The sequence below is a fragment of the Podarcis gaigeae genome (assembly GCF_964106915.1).
Source record: "Podarcis gaigeae genome assembly, chromosome: 4".
Lineage (NCBI taxonomy): Eukaryota > Metazoa > Chordata > Lepidosauria > Squamata > Lacertidae > Podarcis > Podarcis gaigeae.
Genome location: NC_139677.1, coordinates 62,261,256 through 62,285,643, shown reverse-complemented (window position 1 = coordinate 62,285,643; position 24,388 = coordinate 62,261,256). Strand labels below are relative to the sequence as shown.

Below are 24,388 nucleotides of genomic sequence, written 5' to 3'. Positions count from 1 at the left end.
GTCACATTTAGATATACACAGTTTTTCTATTGTTCAAGAAAATAGAAATGCCACCTTGTCTAGCAATATGTTTCAGTTTTAATAAAGCTTTTATATTATTTATTAGCATGCATTTCACATAGTTTATACACTGTTACCTTTCTGTATAAGCAAACATTTTAACTATGCATAAAATCATTTTAATTGCATTATATCCAAAAGGAAGAGTCTTTGGGGTTCCTCCATGTATGTACTGAATCTTGTGGTCTGTCTTGCGTGCTGAAATTGATTGAGTATACTGGCAGAATCAATAATTTTTTACATGTCAGAGAATGTGTTTCTTGGTTCGTCAGACATACTCTGGCAAAAGCTCGCTGGCAGGCTGCAAAATTGTTCTTTCAAGAGTGAGGCTGTTCAGCAGACACAGGGAATGGCTTGGTCATGGTTCTGCTGTTCGCAGTTCTTTTTTACTATGCTATACCTGCTCTTTTCATGTTACTGAAAAGAAAACATTATTCATAGATCATGATTCTGTTAGGAGTGTAGTCAAGGAAGCCAAATGTTCCTTTACAATAGTATAAATGGACTACTGAACATCCTGAGAGGTGCCTCTGCTGTATCACTTCTGAGTTAATTATAGATTCACCAGTATTTATACTGGTATCTACAACAAAATCCCCAATACTTTGAATCCATGTTAACTCCCATGACCTGCAAAACCAGGTATCTGAAGAAGTGTGCATGCACACGAAAGCTCATACCAATAACAAGCTTAGTTGGTCTCTAAGGTGCTACTGGAAGGTATTTTTTTATTTTGCAAAATCAAGTGCAAGCTAGGAGCCTATGCCATGACTATGACAAACATACATATCATATTCGTTTAAAACCAGTGCTTTTTCTTTAAAAAATGTTTAGGTATACTCTTATTTTCCTACCCATGTTGAAATACTGCCCCTTAATGAGGCCAAACTTAGATTCACAAAATGCTTTGGGGTATGCGTACCCCTGCATACCCCCAGAAAAATGTACTGTTTAAAACTATAGGAATATAAGAATATTCAAAAGATTCCATTAGAGTCTAGCATCTGACACCCAGACATGGCATTCTGGGCGTGCTTATGCAAAACAAAGGATGTGGTATTGCAGAATTGCCCTGATTCTTAATGGTTCCTGTTAATGAATCCTGAAATTCTTGGTCTATATGCCTAAAAAGTGTGTGCACACAATGGATTTAGTAGTTTGCAGAAGCTAACAAGGAGCTAGTACGTCCATTTCCCCTTTCCATTGTGACACAGTACATATACTCTTGTACATGTTGATGATCTAGTGACCTAGCTCTGCTAATTTGTCTATGCCATATGTATAGACTCATGAGTGCCTTGTCATCTGTGCTGACATTAGATTACTATTCCAAAGCGATGAGAGTCACCATTATGCCATTACAGCAGGAAGTGCTCATTAAGTATAACATTCTACAATGCCACATTAAAACGGGCTGTAATGCACTAACTACAGTGTGTTAATTCTCCAAAATGAATGTCTATGAGGAGTTTGAGATAGCTGATGTGGGCCTTCTTGGTGCATCAAGGCTGTTAACACAAATAGGTTGGACGTGATGCAGTAAGTAAACACAAATGGCTTGAATGTGATGCAGTGCTATGGCTAGCCATCTGATACAGTTCCCCACTCAGTTGCATCAAGGGGAGGTATGACTGGCAAGGGAGAGAGAGTGTAGCAGCAGAGCAGCAGTGGTGCGCTTCTCCCTCAGCAAAAGGAGAGGCTGGAACAGAGTATTAGAGTGTGTACATTTGAGAAAATGCTGCTTTACAACCAACTCTTCCTCATGGCATCTCATGCATTCGCCAGAAGATCTGCATACACCTAGACAGGTACAAAGAATTAGACAGAATAGGTAAATAAATATGTAGTGAAATGTTTGTAAGGAAAGACAACATGAAAATGCTGATTTATTGAGCAAATAACATTTAACTCACAGCAAAAGTTTGAAAAATATTCTGCATTGACGACTGACAATCTTTCATAAAATATATAGAATAAACCCATACCTCACATAGATTTCCCTCCTTCCTTTCATCACCGGTTCTACCCCCACTCCCTGCCTGCCCCACTGCCTTCATAATGGTAGCAACAGCAGGTGAAATATCCCACAGGAAGAATGAGGTATTTTGCAACTTACAATTTTTTTGACTAATTAAAATTGAGATTATGATTCCTCAACTCATTTCCCCCCCCCTGTATATATGTGTGTGTGTGTGTAAAATGAATCCTTTGGTTATGACTATTTAATAGTATAATATTTTTATATTAGGTTTAGCCATAAAGGAGAAAGTGGAAAATACCAAAATACAGTGGTACCTCAGTTTTTGAACATCTCTGTTGCTGAACATTTCGGTCTTCGGACGCCGTTAACCTGGAAGTAAATGCTTCGGTTTTCGAACACGCCTCGGAAGTCAAACCAGAAACATGGCTTCTGTATTGAGTTTTCCATTTTGAGGCTTCCATAATGAGTTTTTTATTTTTGAAAATATTGGAACTCGAACAGTGATCTGGAACGGATTACGTTTGAAAACTGAGGTACCACTGTACCTTTAGTAAATTTACTGCATTATTCCAAACCATAGCTCTTTGTTGGCTTCAGTGTGGACATGGTGATCCTTTGCATGCAGGTTTCCCTGTTCACTTCTATAGACTCCTTTTTCACCTCTTTTCCTTCCTTCCTAATCCTTGTTAGAATCCATGTTTTCCATGAAGCCTTTGGCCAAACCACCTTAAATGAATGAATCTTTATTTGAGCCAGCCATCGGCCATAGCAATAAAAACCACAATACTATATAAAAAGAATAGAAATAAAAAGTCAATTTTATAAAATACATTTTAGGGTTTTGAATCAATAGTCAAATAGTGGATCCTATTCTGATTGCCCCAGCTAAAAACCTTGCAACGTTTGCTGTCACCTGCTCATCTTGATCTGCCAAGAGAAAGGACACTGTGGCAGTGGTTGGGCGACCCAGAATGGACAATAAAAGAGGGGTGATAATCTCATTCCTCAAGTCTTTATAAAAAGTGCAAGCCAGAAGGGCTTGTGCCACCGATTTGGTACTGCCATCTCCACAGGGACATAAGCATTTTTCATGTGGAATCTGTTGGAATTGTCCTTCAAGTACAGCCGAGAGCAATACATTCAATCTTGCAAGAGTAAAAGCACGTCTATATTTTAGAATTGCTAGATTATGCAGATAGAGTGCCAGAGGGTTGAAATGGGAAGGTGGAAAATAGTCATACCATGGGCAAAATTTCCTTATTGTGGCCAAGTTGTTCTGATGCCCAATATCATTTAGGTGCTGACAAATTAGACGGTTTGCTTTACTAAAAACCAAAATGAGTAGCTGTTGTGGTGAAGTTTTTGATAGACAATTTTAGTCCAGGCACTCTTGTGACAATCTTGCAGCACTAGGTATATTAGACCGGGGGGGATTTGAGTTTAGGCGAAACCAATAGTTAAGGCAAACTACCTTAGTTCCCATGCCTTCCTGTAACTTCTTCTGTTTAAAGGTACACTTGCAAGAAGAGGAGTTCTGTGTGAGCATTAGAACCCTTGAATCTGCAAGGCACCACTGGGTCAGGACCATTATCTGTATGGTGTATTTCTGAGCTGGCCAAGGCTCACCTAGATATGTGTGAGTATTGTACTGCTAATGGATGAAAGAACATTTCTTAGGTAAAGTAGCAATTGTACTAGCCTGACGGCATATTTATTGAATTAGATAGTTCTGGAATCAGAGGATGGAATGTTCATTTAACTATCGCATAGGTTTGAACTCATCCATGAGCTCATATAATCCATTTTTAAAGCCATCAGTGCCAGTATATTTTGTGACACTGAATTCTAGAAGTTAATTATGCATTATATGCATATGAAGAAGTCCTTTCTTTTATGTGATGAATTTTTGAACTGAGAATATACAGTCAGGAAAGTAGATGTTATGGGAGATGATATATAATGAGTTGAAAAAGGTATTTAAGTATACCTTCTATAAGAAACCAGAGGCCTTTCTTTTAGGCATCGTCGGCCAGAGGGTGTTAAAGAAGGACCGAACATTTTTTATGTATGCAATAACAGCAGCAAGGATACTAGTCGCCAAGTACTGGAAAACCCAAGATTTACCCACACTGGAAGAATGGCAGATGCAACTGATAGACTATATGGAGCTAGCAGAAATGACCGGCAGAATCCGAGACCTGGGAGAAGAAGCCGTGGAGGAGGACTGGAAGAAATTCAAGGACTATTTACAAAAATATTGTAAACTGTATGAGTGTTGAGAAAGATGCAAGATTATAATTAATATGGCACCATTAAATTAGTTGAAAGGAATATGAAGATAAGTGAAAACATATGAAAAGCTAATCTTTGGTTAAATAATATGTCAAAATTAAGTTTTTAAGATTGGGGTAAAATTATTTAACATTTGGGACATAATATCTGAAAGTTATAAAATAAGAATTGAAACAAGGTAATAAATTGCTGGACAAAGTTTGATAAACTTGGAACGCAGGAACGAGAGACGTGAGGAAGTCCAATGAAGTGAAGAAAGTATGATTATTGTAATGCTATATGTCGTTTTGTTTGTTTAACATTGTATTAAGAAAATTTTGAATAAATATCTTATAAAAAAAAAGGAAAGTAGATGTTATGTTTTGTCAGAACATTGTTACTGTCTTATACTGCCCACTTGTACCACTAGAGGGAAGGAAAGGCTTCTTTCTTTATAGAAATTAAAGTTTATTCCAGTTGCTGTGATATTGTCCAGTTGACTGCTATGCAAATAAGCAATAATAATAAACGAATTCCTGAAACATTCAGCAGCCATGATATTACATAACTAAAATGCTGACTGCAGTGCATCATGGTGCTGTGTGGAGTTCATGCAGTCCAAAGCATTTGACGGGCAAGTAGCTTGATCTAGAAACAAAGAACCGTCACAACTAAAAAAACCACCATAAGAAGCAGTAGCTAGATAACAAGAATTAAGGTTATTGTTTGATGAATCAAATTTTCCCATATTTTCATCAAAAAGGCAAGATATTAAAATGCACATGTGATAAAAATAGGAAGTAGCATTTAAATATGGCTTGATGAGACGTAGCATTCTTTGGGAGGGGGAAGCATCAGAGGTATCTCAAAGGGATTCTGAAGAAGAACAAAGTGGAGAATTATAAATGGGCACTCTTATAAACTTGAACAAATTAATGTGTCAGCACTGTGAATGGCTTCCTTTGAAAATAGCACTGTTTCCACAGCTTACACAATATATGTATAACAAGTCATCTAAATCAATGTTATACTTTGTCTTTAGGCAATTATTTTCTCTACTATTTGTCAAAGGCAAGAAGTAAATTGTAAGCAGTTTTGAACTGTTATTTTGCTGTAATTATACTTTCCTTTTACAAAGATATCATGATTTATGCTGCTGGCTAGGTGCTTCAGGGTTATTTTGTGGCATTTGTTATGTCATGGAAAGAAATATTTTTTTAAAAAAAACCCAGGTACACAGCAGATAGGTAGATGCAAGTGTGTGCAGTGCAGCCTGAAATTAATTTGAGCATCTAAAGATTTATACGAGCACTTTAAGCATTTTATGATCACATTAGGTCAATTTACTACCATGTGGGCATAGTGTACCTCTGTATGAAAATTTAATTTTGACCTCTGACTTCATGCTAGGAATGGTCTCGTAAATAGAGACAGCTGGTCATGTATATAAGATTCATGAACGCCACTGGGAAATTCATGTTTTTAGTGTCCAAGAAGCTTAACAGTGTTAGAATATTTGACACCACTAAACAGCATCAAAGAAAATTGTGTTGACTATGGTGTTACACAACATATATTGGAGATACAATTTTAAAAGTATACACTGGAAAGACAATTTTAATTATTAGGTTTTGTGTCTACATATCAACTTATGTATGTTACGTTCTCTTGGACAGGTTTTAGCAGTTTGACTGATGCCAAGGAATCCCACAAACAGTAGCAGCACCAGGAAAAAAATCGAGCGCAGGACACAAATGAGACAAAGCATTTTTTTAGGTAGGTGAGCTATGTAAAAAAGTAAGGAATTACTGCCTCCCATTCAGGACTTCATTTGTGCCTGGAGTCACAAAGGACTTCGCCCTAAAATCTGTTTTAGTGCCATGACTCTGCTGGGAAATCTCTTATTATTTAACTATTCAATAATCCCACAGAGTTGCATAAAAGAGAGTGGGGAGGGCTACCTACTATTAAACTCTTCCCAGAACTTTGTCCTACAGTGACATTACAACCTGGTCCAACTTCATCATGTACGTGATGAAAATGTTGGTACCCAAATTTGCTATACAGTGGTACCTCAGGTTACATACGTTTCAGGTTACAGACTCTGCTAATCCAGAAATAGTGCTTCAGGTTAAGAACTTTGCTTCAGGTTGAGAACAGAAATCGTGCTCCGGCGGCATGGCAGCAGCAGGAGGCCTCATTAGCTAAAATGGTGCTTCAGGTTAAGAACAGTTTCAGGTTAAGTACGGACCTCCGGAATGGATTAAGTACTTAACCTGAGGTACCACTATAATTATGTTAGGAGTTTAACAAAATGTCTTCTGGAGCTGCTGATTATTACATTATTTTTAGCAGAAAGTACTGATTAACAGGACATACAGTGGTGTCATAGCTGTCAAGTGTCCCTTATTTGAAGGGACAGTCCCTTATTCCAGGGCCATGTCCTGCTGCTGTCCCTTATTGATGGATGTCCCTTAAATGTCCCTTAAATGATGCCCCTTCAATTTCAAAGGAAGCAGCTCCTCTCCCTCTCTCCCTGCCGGCCAGGGAGGAGGGAGGCTCCAACTGTGTTGCTTGGCTGTGTTGCTCACCCAATAAGAAGCCTAAGAACGACTGGGGGGTGGAGCTTGCATGCCTTTTGTGTGGCTAGTTAATGCAAGCTGAGGGGTTTTTTGAATGCTGGACGCCATTTTGTTGCACGTGCTGCTGCAAACTTTGCAGTGCAAAGCCAGGCCGGGGAGCCATCTTACGTTGAGGCTGCATAGGCCTTGTGGTGCATGTGATTCAGATTCTATTCAGTTGAACCTCTGGTTACAAAGTTGGTTGGACAGTGTTCTCGAAGCTACCAGCATGAGTTTGACAAGACTGCAGGAGGACAGGAAGACTGGAGTGCCTGGAACAGGGGAGGCTGCAGGTCCCTTATTTTGGCTGCTGGTCCCTTATTTTCAAATCTGTAAGTTGACAGCTATGAGTGGTGTTGATCTATTGACAGACACATTCGGGGAAGGGGGGCATTTTAGGAGTAATAGATGTGCTGCCGAATGCTACACCTCTAGGGACTAGTTTTGGGGTTGATGTAGATAATCCCATCCCATCTGTTTTTTGTGCTGCTGCTGGTGAAACTATTCCAGGTCCAGAAAGTCCTTTCAGACTGGCTGCCCCTGGCTAGATCACAACGCTTGTTTATAAGATTATGAATTACATAAACAAAAACGTTCTGACAGAAACCAGCCTTTGCTCTGTGTACATTCACTCACAGAAATATCATTACCATGTGTTTATTCCCCCTTCCCATAGTGCTATGAACTATAGGCTCATCTACATGCTAGGATAGGAGTGATTTTTCACAGTGCTTGCTTCTACACTTGCTTGTCAAGTTTTGCATAGCTTCTTTGAATGTTTCATGTCCCAGAAAACTTGGCAGTCTTAATTTATCACTGATTCAGCTCAGTCGTGATGGAAACCCTGGAGTAGACGGAGGGTGCCTTTGTTGTCTAACCTAAAAGGATTATGTCATTAGGGAGTTATGGAGTTTGTATCCTTGAATTCATTTGTATTTTATACAGATTTATTCAAAATCATTACCACACATCGCGCTTGCAAAGACAGATATAGAGGTGGGTAGAAACATAGAGTGAAATGGTTTAGGAAAAGAAAAATACCAAAGAATTATACAGAGCAGAAGCAATTAAAGAGGATATATTTGGCATTCATCTGTCTTGGGGGACAATGGAAGAGTGAGCCATCGGGGGTGAAGTCAAACTGTTGGAGAGTTAACAGCACCTGCTACAGCTGTACAGCTGTACAGGAGAGACATGTATTGTTGTAGCTGGGGCAGATGAAAGCATTCCGTTGTGCTGATGGAGGGGTACCATGGCGTTTCTTCTCTGTGCTCCTCCCAGTAGTCATTCCTCCTTTGGTCATTGCTGTGGATACATGTCCACATAGTATCTGTCTTAGGTAAAGGTAAAGGGGCCCCTGACCATTAGGTCCAGTCGTGGCCGACTCTGGGGTTGCGGCGCTCATCTCGCTTTATTGGCCGAGGGAGCTGGCGTACAGCTTCCGGGTCATGTGGCCAGCATGACTAAGCCACTTCTGGCGAACCAGAGCAGCACATGGAAACACAGTTTGTCTTCCCACCAGTGCGGTACCTATTTATCTACTTGCACTTTGGCGTGCTTTTGAACTGCTAGGTTGGCAGGAGCAGGGACCGAGCAACGGGAGCTCACCCCATCATGGGGATTCGAACCGCCGACCTTCTGATCGGCAAGTCCTAGGCTCTGTGGTTTAACCCACAGCGCCACCCGTGTCCCTTCTTGGTATCTGTCTTATTTCTATATAAAAATATGAGTATGTTCACCATGTATTTTAAGGATCCTTGGCAAAATCTAGGCAAAATGTTTCAGCCAGGAAGTGGAATACATGTTCTTAATTCTATCACTGAAATGTTAATGATTTAACTTGGGCTAGAATGGAATTGTGCTAATGGCAAGCAGTTCTTGTGGTCATTCACCATGCATGAGGAGATCAGATGAATTAAATGTGGGGGCTTTAAAAATGTGAAACACTCCCTACTCAAATTGATGGACTTCAGGGTTTTTTGGATGGGTCCAGCTCCCTTTCACAGAGGGCCAAATGTGAAATAGAATAAAATACTTGCCTTAGAGAAGAGGAAGATTTCCAGTGGTGGCAGAGGACCCAATGAGTCTCTTTTCAGTGGCAAATCACACACACAATTTCATGCCAGTGTAATTGGACTCGAAGTCAAACACCATGACTCATTGTAGCATTTGTTACTGATGGTTTCACCAAATATTCACATGGTAATATTTTGTTTTGTTTTTTCCTTGGGGGAGGGGAAGCAATGGAAGGGAGGGAGGGGGAGCGGACCATTGAAAAAAGAATGTAGTTGAGTTATATAGGTAGAACACTCTGAAGACTCAAGGTGGTTTTTCATGTGTTCATCCTGAACAGGTCAATAGACCCACTTGATTTTGGGATGAGTAAGCAGGTAGTAATCAATCTCTGAAAGCAATGACAAAACTGGAAAAGATTTGTAATTCTTTCAGTTACTCTCAAAAAATTGTTCAAGGGTATTTATAGTTAGGCTTTCAAAATAAAACCCCTGCGAAAACCACAGCTCAGTTGTTCAGCAAATGCTTTGTGTGTAAAAACATGACTGTCTGTGGTGATCCTAATTTTTTTTTAAAAGTGTATAGCTGACAGTGCTGGGGAAAACCTCTGCCTGATATCCTAGATGGTTACCCGGTAGTTTCCAACAGACTGGACAATACTGAGCTAGACAGGTGGATTTCAAATAGTTCTGGGGAAACTGCAGATCCTTGTAGACTAATCTGAGGTCCTCAATGAGAAGACTATGAACTTTATTGAAAGACGGTTTGTTTTTCACTACTGAATTTTTACCAGAGAAAAGTTAATTTAGAAAGGGTTCGTTGATTGTAGAAAGTTCAATATCAAATTGGTCAGACATACTCATGGCCTGATTGCTGTATAGACATGTTTCTGACTGCATTAGAGAGATACAGATACATGTGATTTTTTTAATATTTACTAAACACACACTACCAAAAAATAGCAAGGAGAGACAAGAAGGCCTTCTTAAACGAGCAATGCAAAGAAATAGAGGAAAACAACAGAATGGGAAGAACCAGAGAGATCTGTTAAAGTTTACCATAATAAAGGACAAAAGTAGTAAGGACCTAACAGAAGCAGAAGACATCAAGAAGAGGTGGCAAGAATACACAGAGGAATTATACCAGAAAGATATGGATGGCTCGTACACCCCAGGTAGTGTGGTTGTTGACCTTGAGCCAGACATCCTGGAGAGTGAAGTCAAATGGGCCTTAGAAAGCACTGCAAATAACAAGGCCAGTCAGCATTTGATTCTGTATCCAGGGGTAGGCTCTGGGCCAAATTGGCCAATATGGGTATTAACAGAAGGTTATTACTTCTGATGATTAAGCTTCATGAGAACAATACCCTCCAGATAAGACTCGCACAGGACGGCAGACTCTCTAGAGAAATCCTAGTCCAAAGAGGAGTTAGACAAGGATGCCTATTAGCCCCATTTTTATTTAACATCTATGTTAACTCCCTGGTCACATGTTGCCGTGAAATCGAACCCCCCCCCCCCGTGTTCTCTAACGACAGAAAAGTACCAGTTTTAATGTATGCGGATGACACTGTTCTTCTCTCTCAAACCAAAGTGGGTCTGAAACGTGCCTTAGGAAAGTTTAGTGACCAATGTAACACTGAATTGTTAACAATTAACTTTGCCAAAACCAAAATTGTACATTTTAACCGCTCCTTCAGGAAAGATAATTGGAGAGTAAAGGGAAATGCCATTGAACAGACTAAGACCTTCCAATACTTAGGCATTATTTTCTCTTATAATGCCAAATTGTCAACACACCTGACCACATCAGCTATATCAGCAGGAAGAAGTGCAAATGCCATCCTTAGATTATTCAGAAGGAAAGGAGCTGGCTTCCTTCCGATGGCCCTAAAAGTTTTTCAGGCAAAATCTTTAGTCCAACTCCTGTATGGCTCTCAAATTAGCCCCTCTGCCAACCTTAAGACCCTTGAAACAGTACAATCAAAATTCTTAAGATCATTATTTGCTACCCCAAAGTGTACACCTAATGCAGTCTTAAGGCAAGAGGCAGGACTGCCCAGAGTGGAATTAAAAGTCTGGGAGCAAGCAATATCCCTCTGGCTGAAAATCCATTACAATCCTAAGGGACTGTTACCTTGCTTCCTGGCTGCAGTTCCCTATCCTCCTTGGCTTATGCAAATAACTAACAAGATCAAACAAATTGGCCTAAACCCTGAAAATCTTCTTCTTGGAACTCTAAACAAGGCAAAAGCAATTATCACTCAGAGACTTTACGATGTCGAATTACAACAAGAAGACGCCCTACTCCCGGAGACGTATAGATGTTTAAAAGCTTGGCCTAATTTTGCAGCTGCCCCTTACTTAACTAACATCACTAACGAAGCTTATAGATGGGCTTTCTCTAGAGCCCGCTTTGAGACAATGCCCTCAGCAGTGCTGTACGGCAAATTCACGCGGGTACCAATGCATGCACGTCTCTGCTCCTGTATGTCTAATAAGGTAGAATCTGTTACACACATCCTTCTATTCTGCGAATTTTATAGTGAAGAACGCGTTCAACTTATTTTGCCGCTTTTATCAAAATTTATACCCCTACAACATTATTTGGAATCCTCCCCCGAAATTCTACGAAAATTCCTTCTGGAAGATTCCTCAAGCTCAATATCATATGAGGTGGCCAAATTTTGCACTTTAGTAATCAGGAAGCGTAAATTTCTTCTGTTGAATGGCACACTGCGAAGTTCCCTTGTGTAATCTTTTTTTTCTGATGTTGTTGTTGATTTCTTTTTGTTTGATCTTGTGGTGTTCAGTGTCACTGGCTTTTGCCGCAATAAAACTTGGTCTGGTTCACAGGAAGAGAGCCCAGAAGTCACATATTCAGTCACCAGATATTGCGCTGCCATGATAGATATTTGACGAAGAATGATCTATGCTACAATTCAATCCTAAACTGAAGGCCCATATTATTAGTTCCGCACTTCTGAAGCCCACCCCATATAGCTGTGTTAACTGATCTTTTAATCTTTCTTATAAATTTTTATTCACCCATTATCTATCCTTAATTAAGTATTCTATGTATATGTTTAAATCTACGTTTGGTTCTAGCTCCTATTTATTTAATAATTATTTGCCTGGATTCATACTGTTATGCTATTTATGTATGTGTTTTGTCTATGCTGGTCTATGACCGTAATAAAGTACTTGACTTGAATAACAAGGCCAGTGGAAGTGATGGTATTCCAGCTGAACTATTTAATATTTTAAAAGATGATGCTGTTAAGGTGCTACACTCAATATGCCAGCAAGTTTGGAAAACTCAGCAGTTGCCAAAGGATTGGAGAAGATCAGTTTACATCCCAATCCCAAAGAAGGGCAGTGCCAAAGAATGCTCCAACTACCGCACAATTGCACTCATTTCACACGCTAGCAAGGTTATGCTTAAAATTCTACAAGGAAGGCTCAAGCAGTATGTGGACTGAGAACTCCCAGAAGTGCAAGCTGGATTTAGAAGAGGCAGAGGAACCAGAGACCAAATTGCGAACATGCGCTGGATTATGGAGAAAGCTAGAGAGTTCCAGAAAGACATCTACTTCTGCTTCACTGACTATGCAAAAGCCTTTGATTGTGTCGACCACAGCAAACTATGGCAAGTTCTTAAAGAAATGGGAGTGCATGATCACCTCATCTGTCTCCTGAGAAATCTCTACGTGGGACAAGAAGCTACAGTTAGAACTGGATATGGAACAACTGATTGGTTCAAAATTGGGAAAGGAGTACGACAAGGCTGTATATTGTCTCCCTGCTTATTTAACTTATATGCAGAATTCATCATGCGAAAGGCTGGGCTGGATGAATCCCTAGCCGGAATTAAGATTGCCGGAAGAAATATCAACAACCTCAGATATGCAGATGACACAACCTTGATGGCAGAAAGTGAGGAGGATTTAAATAACCTTTTATTGAGGGTGAAAGAGGAGAGTGCAAAATATGGTCTGAAGCTCAACATAAAAAAAAGCGAAGATCATGGCCACTGGTCCCATCATCTCCTGGCAAATAGAAGGGGAAGAAATGGAGGCAGTGAGAGATTTTACTTTCTTGGGCTCCATGATCACTGCAGATGGAGACAGCAGCCACAAAATTAAAAGACGCCTGCTTCTGGGGAGAAAAGCAATGACAAACCTAGACAGCATCTTAAAAAGCAGAGACATAACCTTGCCAACAAAGGTCCTTATAGTAAAAGCTATGGTTTTCCCAGTAGTGATGTATGGAAGTGAGAGGTGGACCATAAAGAAGGATGATCGCTGAAGAATTGATGCTTTTGAATTATGGTGCTGGAGGAGACTCTTGAGAGTCCTATGGACTGCAAGAAGAACAAACCTATCCATTCTTAAGGAAATCAGCCCTGAGTGCTCACTGGAAGGACAAATCGTGAGGCTGAGGCACCAATACTTTGACCACCTTATGAGAAGAGAAGACTCCCTGGAAAAGACCCTGATGTTGGGAAAGATGGAGGGCACAAGAAGAAGGGGACGACAGAGGACGAGATGGTTGGATAGGGTTCTCAAAGCTACCAGCATGAGTTTGACAAAACTGTGGGAGGCAGTAGAGGACAGAAGTGCCTGGCGTGCTCTGGTCCATGGGGTCACGAAGAGTCGGACACGACTAAACAACAACAACCACAACAAACACACACTACATGGCTCTTAACTGGACTAATGGAGCTTCATAGAACTGCACACAAACTTGAACGCCATATGAAATGCTGAACATGCTCAGTGACCTATTCATTGCTTCAAGTTTTGTGTTAACACTTAAGTTTACTGTTTATTTCCTTCTTTCAACACTTGACTTTCATTCTGACCTTTAACTAGGCTAATAATGAGTTGTTATTATTTTAAGCTCTACTCAGAAAAGTATATATGTGGTTTTTGACCTTGGTTATTCATGTGTCATTTATATCAAGGTCCCACACTGGCCTTTCCACTCATAAATTAAACCAGAATTCATATTTATCAAGTATTCATACATTTATAATACTGCTACAGCATGAGTAGCTCACCACTTCTGTGAAACATTAAGTAACTTTAAGAGAAAAGGCACAAAAAACTACATAGCCAACAGACTGGAGAAATATGTAGCAAATCTTTTCAAAGGCACAAAATCATCATTTTCAGTTTTACCTTATACTTATACTTTGATATATCTGGGGTATCCTAAAGCAAAATGATCTAATCAAATCCAGTATATAAAACTTTTTATTACAAAATTAAGGTAATGAAAGAACAACTGAAGTATGGTAATAATACACAGTCAGTGACAGAAAAGTGACTGTAAAATCTCCCTTGACTACTGCTTCAATGCAGGGTTCATGGTATTCATTATCCATGCAAGCACAGAAATTAGTATCTATCATGTTTAATTTTTTTAAAATAGGAGCTCAGCTCATCAGACATTTGGGTTAGATTTATTAATCACAAAAAAATGCAATACGGAAAATGAATCCTGTCGTGAACATGTGAAGTTAATTGTTTCCCATCAATAGGACACTAACTATTATTGCTAGTATTTTTATTTAAATCTATTCATTGCTTGCTACAGAGAATGTCTCATAGTATAGAAATGACTAATCATATCCCACCCTACTAAAAGATGAGTACCAAAACAGACCATGGAAACATAATACCATACGATTCCAAATGCCAGAATAAACAGAAATGTATTTGTCTAAAAGCTGATAATGATGGTGCCAGGCATATTTCCCTGAGGAAAGCATTCTACAACCAGGGAGCCACCAACTATGTTGCCATCCTCCATTCCTCCCTTGAAGGAAGCGCACAGAGAAGGGCTTCAGATGACAAATACAGGGTCCAGGTGGGTTCATGTGGAGAAAGACGGCCCCCTAGGTCCTGAGGCACATAATGACATGCTGAGATAGTCCTAAGAATGTTATGCTGGCCACAAAGTCTTGAGGTGCTTGAGTTTTGAATATTGTGTTTAGACTTTTAATATAGTTTTGGTCTCCTTCCCTCTGCATGGTATTTTATATGGTTTTCAGAATGACAAAAAGCAAGGGGTGCAAAGTGACCATCGCCCAGTATGAAAGTGGGTGGTGGTGGTGGTGAAGGAAAGATGCAGGAGATATTTTATTTGCCTTCAATGCAGTATGTTTTAATCAGGGTGTTCTGTTACAAAGATTTTACCATGGAGAGCTCTGTCTTGTTTTACAATGCATTTGACCTAGAACCATTTAAAAAAGAAAAAATATCACATGGGATTAGTAACGATCAACTAAAAGAAAAGCAGAAAATGTAAAAGAATAATCTTAGAGTGGTAAAAGAATGTATTAAATATACTTCTTATATTTACTTTAACAGGACAACTTGAGTTTTTCCAGACTTGACATGTGAAACCTGCATAAAAATAATGCCTTTGTAAGTGATAGCAAGGAGGCACTGGCTTATTTCATGGCAGCGCCCATCCATCCATAATCGTGTTACCAGACTCTGGCAGTGTTTCACAGCTGCAGTAGCTCATGCTAATAGGGTAGTTTCCAATTACTAATGCTAAAAAACTTTCTATACAGAAGCAATAATATGATCCTTTTGGCAAAGATTCACAGGCTAGTTTGATGGTCCCAGCTCTTCCCAGTTTTGTATCCCCTGCTGAAAATTAAATAAACTGAAGCTTACCATACAAGGCCAAGTTAGGCAATTATTTAATGATGAAATAATTGAGCACAAAATTAATAATGCAAGTAAAAGATGGATAGTGGTAATGGGTGACATTTCTTTCTCTCTCTCTGATATCTCACCTACTGCCATACTTGACCTTCAGTGTTGTAGAGGAAAAGGCTTGGAAGGCTGTTTCATGCAGCAATTTTTGAGCTCTGTAATGCACCAAGTCCCCCCCCCCCCAATTCAGCAATTTTTGAGTCATCACAAATACCATTTCCTCTTTCCTCAGTGAGCCTAAAATAAAGGGGATTTTTGGAAGGACATTCATTTGAAAGGATTGGTAAGTTAGATGAATAGCAGCTGAGTAAATGACTACGTCATATGGCAGCATGCCACAAAAGTTAAAGCCCCCAGCAACAATGCCATTATAAAAAGTAAGTGCTGAAAGGCCCCATGGAAATCTTAGGTTCCATGAAGCAGAGAGTAGGTTTTCTATGGCATCACTAGTCAAAAGGATCTCAGAGAATAGGACTAGGAAAAGCCTATGTCTGAAAGCCTAGAAAGGTACAGTAGTCACAGTAATACGCTACTGGCCTACATGGTCTGCCTCAGTATGCTTGTATGTATATATGAAATTTATATACTGCCCATCATCCAAGGATCACAGGGCAGTTTACAGTATAAAAACACAAGAAATGCATAATATAACAACAACAAGCAAAATAATAACACCCCCAACACACACACACACACACACACACACACACGGATTGTTAAATTGGCCTAAGGCCTGGGAGAAGAGGAATGTTTTCACCTGGTACATCATATTGTTCCACCCCCTGTGAAAACTTTTAGTACTTATTATACAGATATGCTCCACAATTTAGTAAATGGAAGTAGAAAAAAAATATCAGTAGGTAGTCTCACTGAAGGGCATTATAAAACATAAAAATAAAGTTGAAAATGAATGGGGATTATAGAAATAAAATCAAAGTGGTCACTCTGTTCTCAACTGAAAGAAACTTCAGATCAACAGTTATTTTTAGAGAAAAATCAATTTGAAAAAAAATGTAACAGCACATCAGTGGAAAAGTTAATGCAAAGTGAAATGCAATATAGATTCCTGGTCGTTTTAGATTTAAAAAAATGAATTAACAATGACATAAATCCAGGAGACTTGCCTTGCTGCATGCCTTTCCTAAATTTGAGACATCAGGCAGAGAGTCTTACTTATTATAATTGAGGAGTTACTTTTGGAAATGTCATGCGATCAATATAATTGACCTGAAAAGGAAAGCATCTTTGTTACTCTGTTATATGGGCCAGAGTAATGCTGCATTCTTTGTGAAACAATATGATTTGTAAGAGTCCACAGGAAATAACTAAAATTTCAGATATACAGTACAGTATTAAAAAAAACTGAAAAAAAGTTACAGGCAAAACTATATTAGATGTTGCCTTCCACAAACTTCTTTCTTATTTTGTAGGAAGTATGAGTGCTCAGCTCTCTCATACTCGGAACCTAAATAGGTATGCATCCAGACCATCCAGAGAAAAATAATATATCCATGTACCTGAAACAGCACATTAGCTTAGAGGTTCCATTCGGTGGTTTACCTGTTATGTGCTGTGATCCATTATGTGCTATACAGAAATGATAGGTTACATTTCCAATTATAAAAAAAAATGTGGGGATATTGATAATGTTAAAGCTTAATGACATTAAGCTTAATGACAGTGGATTAATACCACAGGACCTGGAACAATATGGGGAAAATATAACAAGTTTCAGTGTGACAGATTGCAAACCAGGTAGGAAACTAATCCACCCAGTTACTTGGCGAAGGGACAGAAAAACCATAAAAGCAATAAACCCTTTTAAAAGTAACGATTACCCTAGAGAATAATACTCCATCACTTTGTCCATTGATTTCAGAGCTCTTTTGTTTGTTTGAAGTGTGTGGAGCTGGGTATATCATACACCATTCATCTAAAATTAGATATTTGAAGAAAAGGCAGGTGGAACTGTAAACATACTGAAGACTGATGTGTTTAGTCTTTCTGAGGCATGAATGTTTTTATTATTATGCTTTTAGTGACTAGTTTCAGTGGTGTCAAAAGCTGACATTGTTATTCCGGTGTTCCATCCTTCCTCACCTGATATGTACAGATAGGTATGATAAATAAAACTCAGTGTACAAAACTCCCATTGTTCTGGGCGCATTTTGCGACAGGGAATGTCATTAGTGCAAGTATAGGGTCTTCTTGGTAAATTTGGCAGGGCAGGAGGAGGAGTCTCCTTGGCCACCGTGTAATTTTTGCAGCAGAACACCTCTACCACCACAGTAGCAAAAAAGTTTTAGAAAAACAAAAAATAAGCAAACGTTTCTATTGATGCTGCTGCTTTTATGATAAAAAAGCCAAAACAAAATATTGCCCTCTGTAGGGGCAGACCTTGGTAATTTTATACCCTGTGCAAGGCCAGAATTGGACACATCTTCAGCCCTTGTGCCGACTTCTGAAAGGCAGTGAGATCCCGGGCTTTGGGAAGGAGGTGCAAGGGGCTCTAGCTGGGTCCTAGAGCCCTCCCATCTCCTGCACAAGTACCAGCTAGGCTTTGGGAAGGGGGTGGCTCAGCACCCTGTGTGGGGGAAGCAGTTGCTCTGCCCTAAACCCTAAACCCACCTCTTCCCTCTGCAAATTTCGTAATTTCCTCCCATTCCTCCAAAATGTTTTCTTCTTTTGCCCTCCAAAGACTCCTCAGAGTTCCCATAAAACATTCACAGTGGAACATTCAATTCAGCTCTAACATAAACAGATGATACTAATGCTTGGAAAGTATGCAGCTGCTGAAATGCTGAAAACAACAACAATTTGAAGGATATTTCAGCACAATCCTGGTGTTCCTGACTGTAGTGATGACATTTTACTGCTTTTGGCAAAGCTCTGGCAATTGATGCTCTTACATGATATTTGCCCGCTGGAAACCTTCTAATCTAACATTTAATGAATCCAAATGTAAATTGAACGAGTGCCTACTAGAATTCTATGGATCTATTTTTCTATCTTATGGAAGGTGCCCAGACCTCATGAAAAGGAAGCAAATTAAGCAAAACAAAATAAGGTATTTGCATTGTTCAGATGTTATCCATTTCAGCCAGCTGCGCTGCAGCACAAGCTTGTGCAACAGATCTCATCCTTGAGTGGAAGAATATCATATAATTCTGCAGAAGTCAGTTAGAATGTGAGTTATATTCCAGCAAAAATTGCTGCAATCATAAACATAGTTGCTCTTACCAGTGCTTTTTTTCTGGGGGTACATAGGGGTACGCATACCCCTAAACATTTAGTGAGTCTAAGTTTGGCCTCATTGAGGGACAGTATTTCAATATCAGTAGGAAAATGAGAGTACCCCTAAACATTTTTTTTTTAGAAAAAAAAACACTGGCTCTTACTATTGAAACCAAAATAGGAGTAGGTCAGCTGCAGGCCATTCACTCAACCAGTGAGTTGAGTGGACATTGACACTTCCCCTCAAATATTGGGATATGTCATAAAGCCAGTTCCCCATTGTCCTAGCCATTTCTTTCTGCCTGCCTGGTATCTCACGCCCCATCAAATCTCCTTTCAAGACAGAAAGAGAAGGCAGCTCTGTATGGCACTTTAGATTGAAGAACACACATATCTTTCTGCACATATAATTTTTTTTTGGCTGGCTAAGCTTAAACAGCTAGAGCCTCTCTGAGTCTGTTCTGAATGATCAAGAAACCACCTTACTTACTATTTCTGCTTTTATGTCCCATTAAGGAGAATATTAAGATTCACTGACATGTTCAGCATTCTGCAGCTAGATGTACATCCAAGGGCACACAAATAAAAAGTCAGCCAGAAGTTTCACTGAACACCTGTGAGATTAAAACCGCAAACCACTTCCTTGCCAGAAATACTGGTTTGAAGATTGAAGTTTTTATGGACCAATCTAAAGACTTGCTGTGCCAGCGAATAAGTGATTTGGAACACAGAGAATTCCTAGCATCATTTTCTGTTCTACTTATTCTGAGGGGAGAGTTTTCCAACAGTCTTAAAAAAGCAATTAAAACCAGTTCAGGTATTTCTAATCATGGAGCCATATCCTCTAAAATTCAATTCCGGTTTAATGATTGAACTGGATGCCATTTCTTAATCGGCCCAAGGTTATTATTTTGGGGTAGAATTTTAATTCGATCCTCCTCAATATGTGTTGTCAATATTATTTATAGTTAAATTAAAAATCTTAATAGCAGAAACCCAGTGAGCATAGCAAGCCTTGTTGTTAATAGTTGCACAGTCTTGCTAGAATGATGGCCTATTATGTAGGTTCAACATGCCATGGAAAAATGCCACCATTTGTAAGCTTTATCACAGGAAATTAATTAACAAAGCAATACCAGACTCTTATCGAACACCTTTTATAGAGTCATGTGTAACCAAGGTGGCCATTATTAATATAATTTAATTAAAAAAATACGTCACACATTGAACTCTAAGATCATATATCTTAAGCCAATACAGCAAAAACATTTTTCTCTTGGAAGTTAAATTTCTGGTAGGGATCATTTACATTTGATTGTTTTCTGAATGTACAGGTTTTCACACATGGCAAGTCTTTGTAGTTTATTCCTCTTACACCAGTGGACTTTTGTTAAATTTAATAGAAAAATAAACTATAAAATGAAATAAGCAAAAAGGTGTTTGGTTATGGTACAGTATTTCCCAGAAGTCCAAATATCACACATGTCCATTTATTTATTTATTTAACAAGTTTTATATTCTGTCTGATTGTAAGAAAAAAAGCAACATCTTCTAAGTGGTCTACAGAAATATAAAATAAAACATTAAAATTAGCATTAAAAACAAGTATTTAAAAATATTCAAAAAATGATTTAAAAAGAATAATTGTTAAATAGAAACAAAACATATGTCAAGATTCTACATGTCTGATTAGACCTATATAAACAAAAATATTTCCAGCAGGTGCCAAACCAAATACAGGCAACTTCCCATTTGCGCACGTTCAGCACCCACCCTTAGTTTTCGGTACCCAAAGGGGACGGAGCAGGAGCGGAATAGGGTGGGGAGGGCTTCCACACCTCCTGCTGACATGCACGGTACCTTGGAACACAGCCTCCATGTAAATGGGGAGTTGCCTGTACAGTGAAGGCTCCTGCCAGAGGTTAACAGGCATGGGCTTACAGAGTGTAAGTGCTGCCACACAAAAAACCAATTTCTTAGAAATGTGGAACAAGCTTTGTGTGTCCCCTGTAAGAGTGCCATTTCCGCAGATCAAAGAGGTCAAGAGGACATATATAAGGTAAGGCAAGGAAATTAGTCCCAAGTTGTTGTTTTTGGCATGGCAGTAGAAAGATAGATAATTTATTACAGTCAGAGACCAGCTTATAAAACACACTTGGAGGTACAATCCCAGAAGGAAACAAACATTTAAAACAATGTGCAACAATAAATTTAAAATTTATACAGTGGTACCTCAGGTTAAGTACTTAATTCGTTCGGGAGGTCCGCACTTAACCTGAAACTGTTCTTAACCTGAAGCACCACTTTAGCTATTTATTTTTTTAAAAAAAATATATTTATTAAGGTTTTATAAAAAGGAAAAGACATAACAACCAAAAAAAAGAAAAGTAAAAGAGAACTGTCAGGGAACTGCCATCGGAGAGTCAGGTGGTGGAAGGGCTCAAGGAGGTTAGGAGACCCTCGGATGCTGAGGAAGGAACCAGCAGGGGGAGAGAGAGAGTTCCTGCAGAAACTCAGTCGGAGGGATGGCTCCAAGATACTTCCAGTGAGAACAGCGAAGAGGTTTCTGGACCTCCGCTGGGGACGCCCACTCCGTGCAGGAAACTGTCACGCAGAGATTCCAAAAAGAGGGTTTCCGTTAAGGAACTCCTATGTTGGCGTAAATTCCGGAAGCGCCCACTGACCAGCGATTGAGGCAGCCATGCACCCATGGCTCCGCGGACGGGGAGAGTTTAGAAACTGATTGCAGGAGTTAAGAACTCAGCCATTTACGCACAAGCATCCCCTTAACCCATCACAAGAACATAATCAAAAATTCACATAAAACAGCTCTGCAAAACTAGGTACAGGAAAAACAAAATTCCACCGAACAAAAATAAAAATAAAAACTCCAGCTTTTAAAATCATACTTAATTAACTTTCTTTCTTGACTTCCTCACGCCTCCCTTTTTTGTGTTCCTCTTTACTCAATCAGATACCACAAATCCTTACCCTCTTTCAAAACTCATTTCTAATTATTAAAATAATTCTATTATGTCTACAATCTTTCCTCCTTATATTTAAACACCCTTAACAGATTATTTACTTTTGACATAATATAACTTTGGTCTTTCACCCTTTTTCTATTACATTTTTGCATATTTTTTTCAAACTGTATCCCTAATGTCATATTATTTTCATATCCAACATCATTTTAACATTCATAAACTTTGCAGTGTTTCTGCAGATAGTCTTTAAACTTCTTCCAGTCCTCTTCCACCGATTCTTCTCCCAGGTCTCGGATTCTGCCAGTCATTTCTGCCAACTCCATGTAGTCTATTACTTGCATCTGCCATTCTTCGAAGGTGGGCAAATCTTGTGTTTTCCAATACTTTGTGATGAGTATTCTTGCTGCTATTGTCGCATACATAAAAAACGTTCTATCTTTCTTTAACACCAATTGGCCGACTATGCCCAAGAGAAAGGCCTCTGATTTCTTAAGGAAGGTATATTTAAATACCTTTTTCAGTTCATTATATATCATCTCCCAGAAAGCCCTAATCTTTGGGCACGTCCACCAGAGGTGAAAGAATGTACCCTCAGTTTCTTTACATTTCCAACGTTTGTTATCAGGCAGATGTACTAATAGGACCACCTCAAATTTGGCCTGCTAGCAAAAACTTCTGATCTCTGAGCAGAAATTTATATGCTAACAGAATTTTACTCCTGTCAGCAGTAACCGTGTTGCAGCATTCTGCACTAACTACAGCGTCCAGATCAAGAACAAGGGATTTTGATTCATGAGCTAAATTAACTAGACTTCTCTACCTGTCTTTGTACTAGAAATGGGGACCACCCAACCTACCAGCTGTAAGTTTAGGACTTAACAGCAAAAACAATGAATTTCTTTAAACAAGGCATAATTAACTTCTGGAACTCATGCTACAACCACTGCTACAACCCCCACCATCTGGCAGAGACTTCCAGAGGAGGCAGGAGGGCTCTGATTCATGGCCTTTTCCTCCCCCTTGCCATCTCCATCAGGGTCCTCAGCAAGGCCATGACCTCATGCCAGCCATGGAGTTGGAGGTTGAAGCTAGTGGGAAACAGAACCAGAGCAAAATGTACCCACTGCTTTCTCTCCCTTTCTTTTCTTTCTGCTCTGGTTTTCCTTCCACCTGGTGCAGTGATGGCCAAACTTGGCCCTCCAGCTGTTTTGGGACTACAGTTCCCATCATCCCTAGCTAACAGGACCAGTGCTCAAGGATGATGGGAATTGTAGTCCCAAAACAGCTGGAGGGCCAAGTTTGGCCATCACTGACCTAGTGGGTTGCTGGGAAGAGACAGGTCACTTTTACCAGAGGCCTGAATTAATTGCTGGCAGAGGCTTTTGGTATCAGGCCATGGGTCTACTTAGGTGCCTAAGGGGCACATGAAATTAAAATGAGGGGCACAGTTTCCTTGCCTCACTATACAAAGAAAGTATATTTATGAATATCCTAAGAGCAACTTACTAGGGATATTTTCACATTATGTTTCACCTGGGTGCAAATCATCTGCACCAGGTTTCAGCTACTCATCAGACAAGTACAAGTGTGTTGCTCAACTAGTTGACTACCCAAGTGCACTAAGATTCTACACTTGTTGATTAAATGTGTGAACGCTCCTAATGAGATAAAGGGATGCCATCTAAACCCCATTTTACTCATGAGCTTCCCAGAGGCTTCTGGTTTTTGCTGGATTAGTTGGCTTTTTGGTCCTACCTAGCAGGGCATTTGTTCAACTTTGAACTCGTCAGTCAAGTGGTTAAACAATCTGTCTTTCTGGCCAGACTGGATTAAAAGTGCCAAGTACATTTTTGATTACCGGTACTTGGTGCTATCATAAAAACTGAATCATGTGATGACATACTGGAAATCATCACACAACTCATAAAACCAGATGAGAACATTTATCAAGGGAACTGTACATCCTCTTGCAAGTTAAACCTTAAAATGCACCAGATTGTTACTAAATACAAAGATGTTAACAACACAGTATTATGAATGCAAAGGGAGCACATTCTTATATTACTGGTATGGTACATTTATTATTTTAAGGCAATTCATCTTTGCTTTCTGTAAGTTCCAAAGCTGTAAATAGCTGGCAGCCTACACTTGATACAGAAGTTCCCTACTAACAAATATTATCTGATGTGTATGTATATTTATATACTCAAGTGAAGCTCTTGCTGCTGGCTTTAGAGTCAATTGGGGTTTTGTATGAACTGGGATTAGGAGCTGTAAAACAGATATTCAGATTCATCTTGCATAATGAACTCAGCTACAGGCAATGAGTTGGGAAACAGACTTTGATGGCTGAGTCAATATCCGTCCTTGGGCAAGCCAGTCGTCAATTATTTAAGAATTATTAAGTTAAGAAGTTCTTTGGAACTATTATAATAAATGTGCATTCATGAATCAAACACAACAGAAGCAAACATACAGCCCAAACCTA

General features: G+C 39.3%; 1 protein-coding gene across 3 annotated transcripts in view; it reads left to right on the top strand.

Moving 5' to 3' along the window:
* The window catches only part of LOC310843811 (uncharacterized protein), a 171,885-nt gene that overhangs the window by 108,298 nt on the left and 39,199 nt on the right, over positions 1-24,388 (top strand). For 2 of the 3 annotated variants that reach the window (XR_014563651.1, XR_014563652.1), the window contains exons 1-2: positions 3,476-3,677; positions 5,989-6,088. Coding sequence is in view for 1 of the 3 variants with exons in the window: in XM_083737577.1 (XP_083593703.1) it covers positions 5,989-6,003 (15 nt within the window). In the remaining 2 variants the exon portion in view is untranslated. Of the gene's footprint in view, positions 1-3,475; positions 3,678-5,988; positions 6,089-24,388 lie in introns of those variants that run through there. The other variant, XM_083737577.1, reaches the window with a different exon arrangement.